The sequence below is a fragment of the Lichenostomus cassidix genome, unplaced genomic scaffold, assembly GCF_008360975.1.
Source record: "Lichenostomus cassidix isolate B80296 unplaced genomic scaffold, HeHo_3.0 HiC_scaffold_707, whole genome shotgun sequence".
Lineage (NCBI taxonomy): Eukaryota > Metazoa > Chordata > Aves > Passeriformes > Meliphagidae > Lichenostomus > Lichenostomus cassidix.
The window spans coordinates 39662-52037 of NW_028147326.1; the positions used below are offsets into that span (position 1 = coordinate 39662).

The 12376-nt window shown below is 46.1% G+C and overlaps 1 protein-coding gene and 1 long non-coding RNA gene across 2 annotated transcripts; one reads left to right on the forward strand and one right to left on the reverse strand.

Annotated features, from left to right (window-relative positions):
• Window positions 1–1333: 1333 nt before the first annotated feature.
• On the forward strand, window positions 1334–10057 carry LOC146423404 (charged multivesicular body protein 7). The gene is made up of 10 exons (XM_085044786.1): window positions 1334–1707; window positions 2639–2813; window positions 3580–3765; window positions 4408–4541; window positions 4917–4965; window positions 5769–5888; window positions 6518–6616; window positions 7527–7587; window positions 8144–8305; window positions 9688–10057. Exons 1-10 carry the CDS (start codon window positions 1418–1420, stop codon window positions 9750–9752), a joined length of 1341 nt encoding a protein of 446 aa, XP_084900912.1. The 5' UTR covers window positions 1334–1417; the 3' UTR covers window positions 9753–10057.
• Window positions 10058–10264: 207 nt separating this feature from the next.
• LOC146423405 (uncharacterized) lies at window positions 10265–12045 on the reverse strand. Its single transcript, XR_014847552.1, has 3 exons — window positions 11657–12045; window positions 11313–11452; window positions 10265–11085 (listed from the first exon to the last, which is right to left on the reverse strand). It is a non-coding gene; the product is annotated as an uncharacterized LOC146423405 (long non-coding RNA).
• Between the last annotated feature and the right edge of the window lie 331 nt (window positions 12046–12376).

Here is a 12376-nt window from a genome sequence, read left to right on the forward strand (position 1 = left end):
GTGGAAATTTGCCTGGAAAAGCCTGGATTTGGGGCTGGGGGATGCAGGGTCCCAAATATAGATATTAAAAAAAAAAAAAAAAAAAAAATATATATATATATGGTCCCAAATATACATATATATATGTAGTCCCAAATAAATATATATATGTATAAAAATTATAATAATATATATTTTAAAAGTGTCCTGTGTGTGTATATATAAAAATAAAAATAAAAATAAAAATAAAAATAAAAATAAAAATTAAAATATAAATAAAAATATAAATATAAATATATTTAAAATAATATATAGAGAGACGACACAGATATATATGAAAGCTCTCTCTATGGAATATATATTACAGTATTATGAAATATCTGTTGTAGAAGATTATATCTAAGTTGTATGTTATACAAAATGTATAATGTGTATTGTGATATTATACGATAGAAACAATAATAGATTATTGTATATTATGTAACAACATATCAAATTAGATACAGTGTATGTTAATTAATGATAATATAGTATTACGTGTATAACATTATACTATATTATAATGTATAACTACATACTATATATATCAATATATACACTATATACTATATTATAATGTATAATGTATATATAATGTATAACATTTATACTATATATCTGTATCTATATTATATACTAATTAATATGGTTATATTATACATCAATTTACATTTTATTATGCAGTTGATATTATGTGTACATTATGTTATATGTTATTGTATATATACACAATATAATATACCATATATAATATAATAGTAATTATAATATACAATAATATAATAATATAATAATAAATATTATAATATCATAATATTATAATATTATAATATAGATAATAATATATATTATATTATTAATAAATACACAATAATAAATATTATAATACTATACTTGAATAACAATAAATATAATCATAATATAATATATAATATATATGATATATAATTATATATGATGAAAATTAATAACATATAGCATATATTCTCTATATGACATATATAGGAACTATATGCATATATAATCATTATTATTTTAACAAACAGTCCAAGCTCCGCCCTCTCCCCACCCGCTATGACATCACACATGCCATCAATCAGCCGTCACGCATGACGTCACCCACACATCACGCATGACGTCACCCACACATCATGCATGACGTCACCCACACATCACGCATGACGTCACCGGGATCCCGCGGGGCGATTGGGAGGAGCTGAGCCCCTCCGGGCCGTACCACCGCGGGCTCCGGGGGGGGAGCACAGCGCGGCCCGCACCAAGTGCCGCGGGCAGGGGGGGGCGCGGGGGCGGCACCGCGCATGCGCCCTGCGCACCTCCCCGACGGCGGGCGGGCGGCCGGGCCGGGCGGAGGCCGCGGCCGAGCCGGGGGCTCGCGTAGATGTGCAGCCCGGGGGAGGCCCCCCCTGGGCCGGCCCCGGCCGGGGACCTGCCCCCGGAGTGGGAGACGGACGACGAGCGCATGGCCTTCCTGTTCTCGGCCTTCAAGCAGAGCCGCGAGGTGAACAGCACCGAGTGGGACAGCAAGATGGCCTTCTGGGTCGGGCTGGTGCTGGCCCGCGGGCGGCGGCGGGGCGCGGTGCGGACCTGCCTGAGGGAGCTGCAGAACGGCTTCGAGCGGCGGGGCAGCGTGCCGCTGGGGCTGGGCACCGTGCTCAGGGAGCTGCTCAGGTACAGCGCGGCGGGGAGGCCTCGGGGGGATGAGGGGAGGTGTGAGGGGATGCCGGTGGGGATGGATCCGTGCCGGGCCAGCCTGGAGGGGCAATACTGCACTGTCAGCCCTGGCACGGCGTGCCCAGAGAGCCTGTGGCTGCCACAGCCTTGGGAATGTGCACGGCCGAATGTCCCCATCTTTGGATGGGGTTTGGAGCAGCCTGGGGTACTGGAAGGTGTCCATGGAATGAAATGGGATTTAAGATCCTTTCTCACCCAAATCATTCTGAGATGCTGTGAATTCCGGGTGATGTTATGTGTGGAATTGGGGAGACCTGTGGGAGGTAAAGCTGGACAGGCAGTCAGAGGTGTGGGACAGGCAGTCAGAGGGCAGTGGGTCGTGCAGGAGATCCCACGGGAATATTTATGTTAAATGAGGTGATGTTCTCTGGAATGGTGTGCTGTCCCAGTCGCCAGGGACACCGGGGATGTGTTGAGCAGGTGTTGGCAAGCAGAGGTTTTGTGTTATGAAATTGGAGCCCGGGGCTGGAACCTCGAGGAGGATCAAAACAGCAGGAGCTCTGTCGGGTGACCTGAAAATGAAAACCAGCAGATCTGAGAAGCTGGTGTTGAAATTGAATGTAAAACCAGAACTATCCTGAAATGGCTGATTGATCCTAAAACTGGCACTGCTTGTTAATTCCTCATTTGGTGCCTCATCAGTTTCGAGTCAGAAAACAGTGAGAAACTTGCAAAATGGGAAAAACAATAAACAAAGGGGATCCAGAGGAAGCAGGGGAGGAGTGGAAACCTCTGTGTGCTTCCAGCAATAAGATCCCAAACTTTAGCTGGATCTGGTGACAGAAAACACCACAGGAATTGAGGATGTGCAGGACATCCAAGGTTTAGCCTGACTGTATTCAGTTCCACGTGAATATCTTTTCCCCAGACGTGGGAAGCTGCAGAGGGAGTCAGACTTCATGGCCAGTGTAGACAGCAGCTGGATCTCCTGGGGTGTGGGAGTTTTCATCCTGAAGCCCCTCAAGTGGACCCTGTCCAGCGTGCTGGGGGACAGCAAAATCCCCGAGGAGGAGGAGGTTCTGATCTACGTGGAGCTGCTGCAGGTGAGTGTTGAGAGATTTCCTGAGATTCTGCTTTTCCAGGAAAACCAGGAGTCGGTTTATGTGCTGGGAAGGAAATGTCAGGATTGAGCAGATTGGTGCTGCTGAGGTGTTTAAATGCCTGGAGGGAGATGGGTGGAGTAATTTGGGGAATGAGGAGTGATTTAGATCTACAGATGTTCCTTGAAAATAATGTTGATGCTCCAAGGGCTGGAGCATCCAGCAATAGAGCAATCCAGGCTGGGATTGCTCTATTTTGGGAGGAGCAGGGGACTGGCAATCCAATGTCCCACCAGCCCAACTTCCTGGGTGTTATTCGAGCTGCTTTCACTTGCAGCATGAGCTTTCCCATGGAATTAAAGCCTTCCTGGGATCCTTTCCCAGCCCTTTTCTCTCTGTGCTCCTCTGTGACTGTGCAAAACCAACCCCAAAACGTGCTGTGGTGTCTGTATCCAGCAGAAATGCAGGAAATCTTTAAAGGCAGGGATTTTTATTTGGTTCAGACCTGAGGAGGGATTTTCAGGAAGTGCAGGGGAAGCCAATTTATTGCCTGTGTGGTTCCTGTGCTGTTCCTCAGCATTTCAGGGAACATCAATAGTGGAGTTCTGCTTTTCATGGGTAACTATTTTTAAAGTCCCCCACAGCTCAACCTGAAACTCACTCCGGAACAAAATAGGAAATGTCCAAGCTTGGGAGGAAGGATCTGTGGGTGGGTTTGGGAAGAGCAGGAATGCTGTGTGGGCTGACAGCATGCCTGGACTCCTCGCAGGAGAAAGCAGAGGAAGTTTATCGCCTCTACCAGAACTCTGCCCTCTCTTCCCACCCCGTGGTCGCTCTGTCCGAGCTGCGCTCCCTCTGCGCCGGGCTCTGCCCTGATGAAAGGACATTCTACCTGCTGCTGCTGCAGCTGCAGAAGGAGAAGAGGGTCACCATCCTGGAGCAGAATGGAGAGAAGGTACAGGGTCAAGGTGACTGCTTTTGGGTGGTATCATCCCTGTCTTGCGTTCCGTCTGCCCGGAGAGAAAATTGGATTGGATAAAATGGGTGGTTTTTGGAAAGGTAAATTCCACCTTTTCACCTGGTTGTGGGGTGGTAAGAAATCCTCATTGCTGCATGGCAGGTTCTTTGAATGTTTGTAATAATTCCTGTTTAATTTGGAGCTAAAAACTCGGCAGGTCCTGCAGCTGCCTGGCTGTTCCCAGCAGCACACACTGAAATTTTGTTTGTGGAATTCCACTTTGTGTGGAAGGTTTTTCTGTCTCTCAGCACCTGCAGAGAGGTGCAGCCACTCTCAGCTCTGAGATTCCATGCTCCCTGTGGTGCTCTGAAATCCTTGGAAGTAGTGACATTCCCATCCACTTCCAGAGCCCAGGAACAGCTTTAAATCTTCCAGGATTTCCATTAAGGCTTTTTGTTCCCACACTGCAAACCCTCAATCATGCCTGATTCAACATCAAACACTGTGGTGACTGCGACATCCTCAACTGGGAGCGTAAAAACATCTTTCCCTTCCTTCCTTCCTTCCTAGTGAAAGTATTCCCAGTGCAGCTCTAGATTTTTTTGGAAGTGACTCCAGCCTGTGCTCCTCTAATTTTAGATCGTGAAGTTTGCCCGAGGTCTCCACGCCAAGGTGTCCCCGATGAACGACGTGGACATTGGGGTTTATCAGCTGATGCAGAGCGAGCAGCTGCTGTCACAGAAGGTGGAGTCCCTTTCCCAGGATGCAGAGAAGTAATTTGGGGAAGGGTGGTGGGAACAACATCTGTGGGAGGTAGAGCTTGGTGACACACTTAGGAGCTGCTTTCGTCTGTTATTCTTTTCCTGTTCGTAAATAAAATAGTCAGAGCCTTGTGCTGGGGCAGCTTTCCCAGCCTTTGTTGCCTGTTTCCATAAAAACAAGGTGCAGGGAATGGGTGTGAGGAATGTTTGGAATGCTCTCAAGGACTTGTGGGAATCAGCAGTGGTTTCAGGGTGGTTGTGTCCAAAATTCAGCGTTGTGGTCCCATCAGGGCAAGGGAGAGGGTGGTTGTGGTTTGTGAAATGAAGTGTAACATTTATAAAATACACTGCTGGCTGAGGAATAAATCCCCTTTTTCTGTCTTCCAGGTGTAAAGAGGATGCCAGGAGTGCTTGTAAAGCTGGGAAAAAGCAGTTGGTGAGTGGAAGCAGCAGGGAAATGTCCTGGAGCTGCTCCAGAGCTGCAGATAATGCCCAGGGTTAAACATTCTCAGGGGTGGTGAAGCCAAAGCTCTCCTTGAGGTGAAGATAAGGATTTGTTTTTCCAGAGTGAGCTGATGAAGGGAAATGGAAATAAACTCTTGAAACCACTTGTTCTGTGTGTGCCTCAGGGATTCCTGGTTGTTTGGGTTTTTTTTTTTATGACACTTCCAATCCTAGAATAGCCTGAGTTGGAAGGCACCCAGTCAAAATCATCAAACTGCAGCTCCTGCCCCTTTTTTTTATTTATAATTTTTTTTATTTGGCAGTTAAATTTTTTTCCTTTGACATGATAATTTCTGAACAAACTTTACACAAACACAAATCCACATTTCACAACCTTCCTCTGCTTTTTCCTACTTCCAGCATAATGCAACAGGCGACAAATACCTGTTTTTAATCCTCATGAAATTCCACAATTATTGCTTTTATTTTTTGAAGGAAGCTTCCACAACCAGGAATGTGAATATTTGTGAATATTTGTGAATATCAGATACCAACTGACTTTCCAAAGCAGACATCCAGGATTTTTCTGCAGGAATACCTGGATGAACCCCACGAATTAATGAAGACACTTGGCCATTCCTCATTTTTTCAGTTTCATCCTGGTTTTCTTGCAGTGCCACTAAGAATTACTAGACTCACCACAGTGGGGATGAGCCTAGGGACAGGGAGATTTTGCAGATGTGGGTGTGAAGCTGAGCTGATGTCTCTCTGAGTGCTCTTTGTCCTTTTTTTCAGGCCCTGAGGTGCCTCAAGTCCAAGCGGAGGACGGAGCGGCGCATCGAGGAGCTGCACTCCAAGCTGGATGCAGTGCAGGGAATCCTGGATCGCATCTACGCCTCCCAGACCGACCAGATGGTACCAAAATCCTCCTTCCTCAGCCCCTCTCTTCCCTCTCAGTCCTTCCAGGGTGGGATTTTACCCTTGGAATGTCCCTCTGGGTAAACCTGCCTCCGTTTCCTGCTGTTCTCATGCCTTAGGATCTTCCTTATTTTACTCGTGTCTGTAATTTTAGTGTTTAACTGAGCTAATTTCTCTCATTTTTAGACAAAACAATTCCTCTCTAAGCCCAAAACTCAAGGACACCTCACTGTCTCAGAGCCCCAGAATAAGTAAACAGCAGTGAATTAATTGAGGGAGCAAACTTGGAGTGATTGACTTCATTAGCTGGAGCTGTAATTGGAGGATTAAACCTCAATATGCAAATAGACAGGATTTATAAAGTATTAAAAACTTGTGACCTTATAAAAAACTTATAAATTATGAAAAACTCGTGATTTGTTGTCCATTTTGGGTGCAGCCCTGGGTGAGCTGTGAGTGCCCTGAATACACCTGAAGGCTTTCAATAAATTTAACTTTTTATTCTCCTAACTTTGTCAGCCTGTTTTAGGTAGACCCCTCAAGCCATCAGTTTCCACTGGGAGAAAAACTCCTGCTGTTCTTCATGAGCATTGAGCATATTTCTCTCTTTTATTTTTCCTTTCAAGGTGTTCAATGCCTACCAGGCTGGAGTGGGAGCTCTGAAGCTCTCCATGAAGGATGTGACTGTGGAGAGGGCAGAGAACCTGGTGGATCAGATCCAGGAGGTACTGGAACAGCTGAAAAAACAGCCAGTGGGGTGTGGATATTCCCAAGAAACCTGCCCAGATATTTAAAATTTATTAATTCTTTGATTTGTTTTAATTATTTAGTTTCTTTCCTTTTATAGAGTCAGTAAACTGACTTAATTTTGAGTTAAAATATCAGCAAGAGGAGGACTTTTATGCCTTCTGGTTTTGCTTTTATGTGTTTTAATTTACATTCAATTTGTGCATTTCATGGGTTTTTTAAATTTGGGTCAGCAAATATTGGCCAAACACCCAGCTTTCCTAGGAAGTGTGAATTTCTTCAAAAGAAATTCAAGTCAAACCTTTCTAAGCTGGGATACAACTCAGGGCATAAAACATAAAGTGTATTAAATCTCCCTGCCCCATAATCTGCATTTCAGAGAGGGAGAGGAGTGAATTCTGCAGGAATTGGAGTGAAGAGAGCAGTCTGGCTGCAGGAGCTGGCGTGAAAAATTTTCAAGGAAAAATTTCCAAGCAAAGGATTAATTTTTTTAGCACCATCAGCTCAAGCTGTGACTCCAGCTCTCGAGCTGAGGGGCTGCAAAATGTCGTAGCTGAGATCTGTTGGTCTGCAGCTTCCTGATTTCCTAGCCTAAGCTGTGATATCAACTCATTATTTATGTGAAAAAACTAAAATATGTGAAGGATATTTTTATTTCCACTGGGAAATTCTGGTTGAGGGTTTGGTCCTCAAATGTGCCACACTTGGTCTTGTAGAATATTATTAAAATAATCTTCTCATTCTTTGTGAAAATCACGGTGGAAATGAATTTCCCACTGATTCCTGCTGCCTTCAGATCAACTTTGGAACTCTTTTTTTGTTATTTCTTGTTTTGATATGGTAAGATTAGTTTCTATTCTTTGTTTAATTGTGTTTATTTCCCCTCAGCTTTGTGACACTCAAGATGAAGTTGCCCAGACTCTGGCTGGAGTGGGGATCAACGGTCTGGGTATATCTTGGAATTTTTTATCCTTTCCTCATCCCTTCCCTCCTCCCTCCCTTCCCCACACCTGGCAGATTCCTGGGAGAATAAACTCTTCCTGAAAAACCCAAACTTGGTGCCTTGAACTTCAAGGAGTTCTCTCCTCTGACATTTATTCCTCTGCAAATCCTTGCAGTCCCCGTTTGGGGCTGAATTTCAGTTCAAAGCTGCGTAATGTTGATTGAAATCTATTTTTAGAGTGGCTGCTGCTTTGTTTTTTTGTTTTTTTTTTTTAAGTGATGAGCTTTTTCCTCTGGCCTGGCTGTTGCTGCAGCTTGTTTGCCTCTGCTGAAAGGTGCCAGAGCTTCTTGGCCTCGGTGCAAACATTTTTCTGCAAGAAAAAAAAATCCTTTTCCCTGAGATCAGGACTGAATTTCCAGTCCTTTAAAAGAAATACAGGAAATTCCTCCTGAGTTACAATGGATAGGGAGGAATAACAGCTTTGTTTGATTTAGATTTCAGCCTGTGCTGTGAAAATGCCACTGAATTATTGTCAGAACTGCAATGTTTTGTTCAATCACAGAGATGGACACTGAGGAGCTGGAGAAGGAGCTGGACAGCCTGCTGCAGGACTCGAGCAAGGATGCTGTGGATCTTCCTGCTGCTCCCCAGAAGGTGCTGAGCCCTCCCTTCTCTGATGCCGAGCTGGAGGCTGAGCTGGAGAAGCTCTCTGTGGCTGATGGAGGTGGGAACTGCCCTGGGATCTGGGATTTGGGATTTGGGATTTGGGATTTGGGATCTGACATTTGGATCTGGGATCTGGGATTTGGGATTTGGATCTGGGATTTGGGATCTGGGATCTGGGATTTGGGATCTGGGATTTGGGATCTGGGATTTGGATCTGGGATTTGGGATCTGGGATTTGGGATCTGGGATTTGGGATTTGGGATAGCCCTGCACAGCCAAGGGGTTCAGCAGAGCCAAATCCCAATCCTGAGGAAACTGCCCTGGGATCTGGGATTTGGGATTTGGGATCTGGGATTTGGGATCTGGGATTTGGGATCTGGGATAGCCCTGCACAGCCAAGGGGTTCAGCAGAGCCAAATCGCAATCCTGAGAGAACTGCCCTGGAATTTGGGATTTAGGATCTGGGATCTGGGATTTGAGATCTGGGACAGCCCTGCATAGCCAAGGGGTTCAGCAGAGCCAAATCCCAATCCTGAGGGAACTGCTCTGGGATCTGGAATTTGGGATTTGGCATTTGGGATTTGGGATGTGGGACAGCCCTGCATAGCCAAGGGGTTCAGCAGAGCCAAATCCCAGTCCTGAGAGAACTGCACTGGGCTATGGGATCTGGGATTTGGGACAGCCCTGCATAGCCAAAGGGTTCAGCAGAGCTAAATCCCAATCCTGAGGGAACTGCTCTGGGATTTGGGACAGCCCTGCACAGCCAAAGGGTTCAGCAGAGCTAAATCCCAATCCTGAGAATCCTCCCTGCTGGGAATTCTGCCTGGATCCTCTGCCAGGGGGTGGAGGGAAGGCTGAAGGCTCTGTGAGGGAGCTCTGATGGCTCTTTTAACATCTGAGGTGGTTTTACAAAGCCAGGCAGTGTTGGAAAGGATAAATCTGACAGGATTTGTTCAGCATCTTCTCCAGCCTGGAATGCTGACTGTCTGATGTGGGACAGGCGTGCTTAAAATTATTTATTTACTGATAAGTAAATAAATAATAAGAATAAAGAAATCATGTTTTATGATTTGTTAATGACCTTTTTGGGTCTCTTCCAACTCAGGATATCCTATGATTTGGTAACAGTGAGTGACCAGAATTTATGGGTTTGAACTGAGCTTTCCCTGCACCTGTTTTGGACAACTTCCATTTCCCTTCCAGGAATCTGCTCATGAGCAATTCCACAGGACTGGCTGTGTAGTTTTCCTCTGAGCTGATAACCTCAATTTCCAGAGCATTTCCCATAAAACACAGAACATGTGTTCCCAGGGGGATGGAATGTGTGATTCCAAAGGGATGGAGCTGAGCAGTGAAGCACTGAGGCACTCTGGGATTTCCTGGGTGGTTGTGGATGTGTTTGATGAGTTCTGATCTCTTTCCCCTTGCAATTCTTCCCAGATTTGGCACAACAGACTCCCTCTGCTTCTTCCGAACCCAAAACAGCTCTGGGACTGAACCTCTGAGGAGCCAACAGAATCCTGTTGCTGGGAAGTTGTCTTAATGTTCCTTAACTCATGACCAGAACTTCCAAGGAGAGGGGAAACACCTCCCTGTCCTTCTGGATCTCTCTTTGCTCAGCAGCAGGATCTCCTGCCGTGACAATCCGCTCTGGAAGTGACCCCAAGCTGGTGTGTTTGTCATCTCTGTGCCAACATCTGCACCGATCTCCATCCTACTGGTGACCCCAAGTCACTGCCACACCCAGCCTTCCCTCCTGGGAATACAATTCCAGCGAAGAAAAACTCTCCTGTGTCCATAGCAGTGCTCAGTTTTGGGTTTGATTTTGATTTCCTTTTCGCTGTGGCTGATGCTGAGAATCCGATTCACGGCAGAATCTGATTTTTTTTTTTATTTTTTGTGGTTGTTTAGAACACTTTGGCACATCCAATTCTCGCCCTGCAACGAGCTTGAGCACCTGGTGGTAGTTGTGTTTCTCCCTGTGTGTGTCCTGCACTGGCAGCCAGGCACTGCAGCTGCTCAGTTTTAGGAGATTTTGGTGCAGCAATGGCAAAGCACAAGACAAAAGAATTCCCTCTCTCTATTAAGGCCTTAAAAGGGAGACCTGCAAAAGATTCCCCTGGGGGAGTTTTGGGCTCTTGTGAGCGAGGCTGGGCTCTGCCATCTGGCTTTTTGCTGCTGCCTCTTGGAAATTGGAGCTGCTGGCTGTTTTTGTGTCCTCCTGGGGAGCTGCAGGGTGATGGCTCTGAGCTGCCAGCGAGGGATTTGGGGTGGGGAGAGAAGGAATTCCCAATTTCCAGCTCCACCCAGCAGCCTCGGCTCTGCCTTCAGTCTGAGCACTGCAATCCCTCGAGGTGTTGTGTTCCCAGCGTTGCCAAACCAAACCCTGGGGGTGTTTTTGGTGCACAAAGCCCTGAGCACAGCTCCTGCAGCTGCCCCAGAGGCTGCTCCTGCCCAGCCCTCACCTTTTGCAGGTCACTTTTTTGCCCCTCCTGTGCACATGGAAGCGCGGGAAGCCTGATCCCTGGAAAACTGAGCTTTCAGGGTGGGAATGTGACCTTCCCTGGGCTTTGTGAGTGAGGCAGGGCAGTGCCTGGCTGCCTGTGGGTGAATTAGCAACCCTCTGCCCCTCTCCCTGGCTGGGAATGGATTCCAGCTCCTCTAGGGATGTATTCCCAGCACCATTCGGAATGTATTCCCAGCTCCACTCAGAATGTATTCCAACACTACTTGGGGTATATTCCAGCTCCACTAGGAATGTATTCCCAGCTCCTTTCAGAAAGTATTCCCAGCACTATTTGGAATATATTCCCAGCTCCACTAGGAATGTATTCCTAGCTCCACTAGGAATATATTTCCAGCACCATTCAGAATGTATTCCAGCTCCACTAATAATGTATTCCAGTTCCACTCGGAATGTGTTCCCAGCACCATTTGGAATATATTCCCAGCTCCACTTGGAATGTATTCCAGCTCCACTGGGAAGATATTCCTAGCTCCACTGGGAATATATTCCCAGCACCATTTGGAATGTGTTCCTAGCTCCACTGGGAATGTATTCCAACACTACTCAGAATATATTCCAGCTCCACTCAGAATGTATTCCCAACAGCATTTGGAATATATTCCCAGCTCCACTAGGAATGTATTCCAGCTCCACTCAGAAGGTATTCCCAGCTCCACTAGGAATATATTCCCAGCTCCACTAGGAGTGTATTCCCAACACCATTTGGAATGTATTCCCAGCTCTACTCAGAATATATTCCAACACTAATCAGAATATATTCCAGTTATACTAGGAATGTATTCCCAGCACCATTCGGAATGTATTCCAGCTCCACTCAGAGTATATTCCCAACTCCACTAGGAATATATTCCAACACTACTGAGAATATATTCTGAACTCCACTCAGAATATATTCCCAGCTCCACTCAGAATATATTCCCAGCTCCACTCAGAATGTATTCCCAGCTGCACTTCCACACTGCCTGTTCCAAGCTCCATTCCCACAGCTGGCAGCTTGGAGCAGTGGGAATTAGGGCTGGAATTTCCCCTCCTGGTCATTATTTATTGCCCACCGAGCTGCAGCCCCAGGGGTGGAGCTGGAGGTGTCCCCAGGGGCTGTGGCTGTCCCCAGGGGCTGTGTCCCCTCTGTCACTCGGCTCCTGCCAGGGAAGGGCTGGATGCAGCTCCCACTTCACCCAGGCTGTCCATGGAATGATGTACAATGACTCGAAGCTCTGTATTCCTTTCCTCTGGAAGTAAACGGGAGAAAATCCTCGCTGTTCTCTGCCTGTGTGTGCCCGAGGGGAGGGGAGGAACCCGAGGGGCTCTGGGGCCTCCTGGGCCTTTTTCCTGCTCCAGCTGCTGCAATTCCAGCTGTGCTGCAATCCAGGGATGGTCCTGGGCTGTAAGTCTGTAAAATCTTATCCAAGTCTGTAAAAAAGCCCATTATTGGACATCACTATTTTTAATGATTTGTCTGTTTTTCCTGAGCAGCCTCTGCTGCTTTCTGGGTGGCACAGCTTTCATTTTTTGGTGTCATTTTGGACTTTTCCTTATCTTTCCTGCTTTTTTCCTGCTATCTTTTCCTTATCTTTTCCTCCACATTTCCTGCTTTTCCTTATC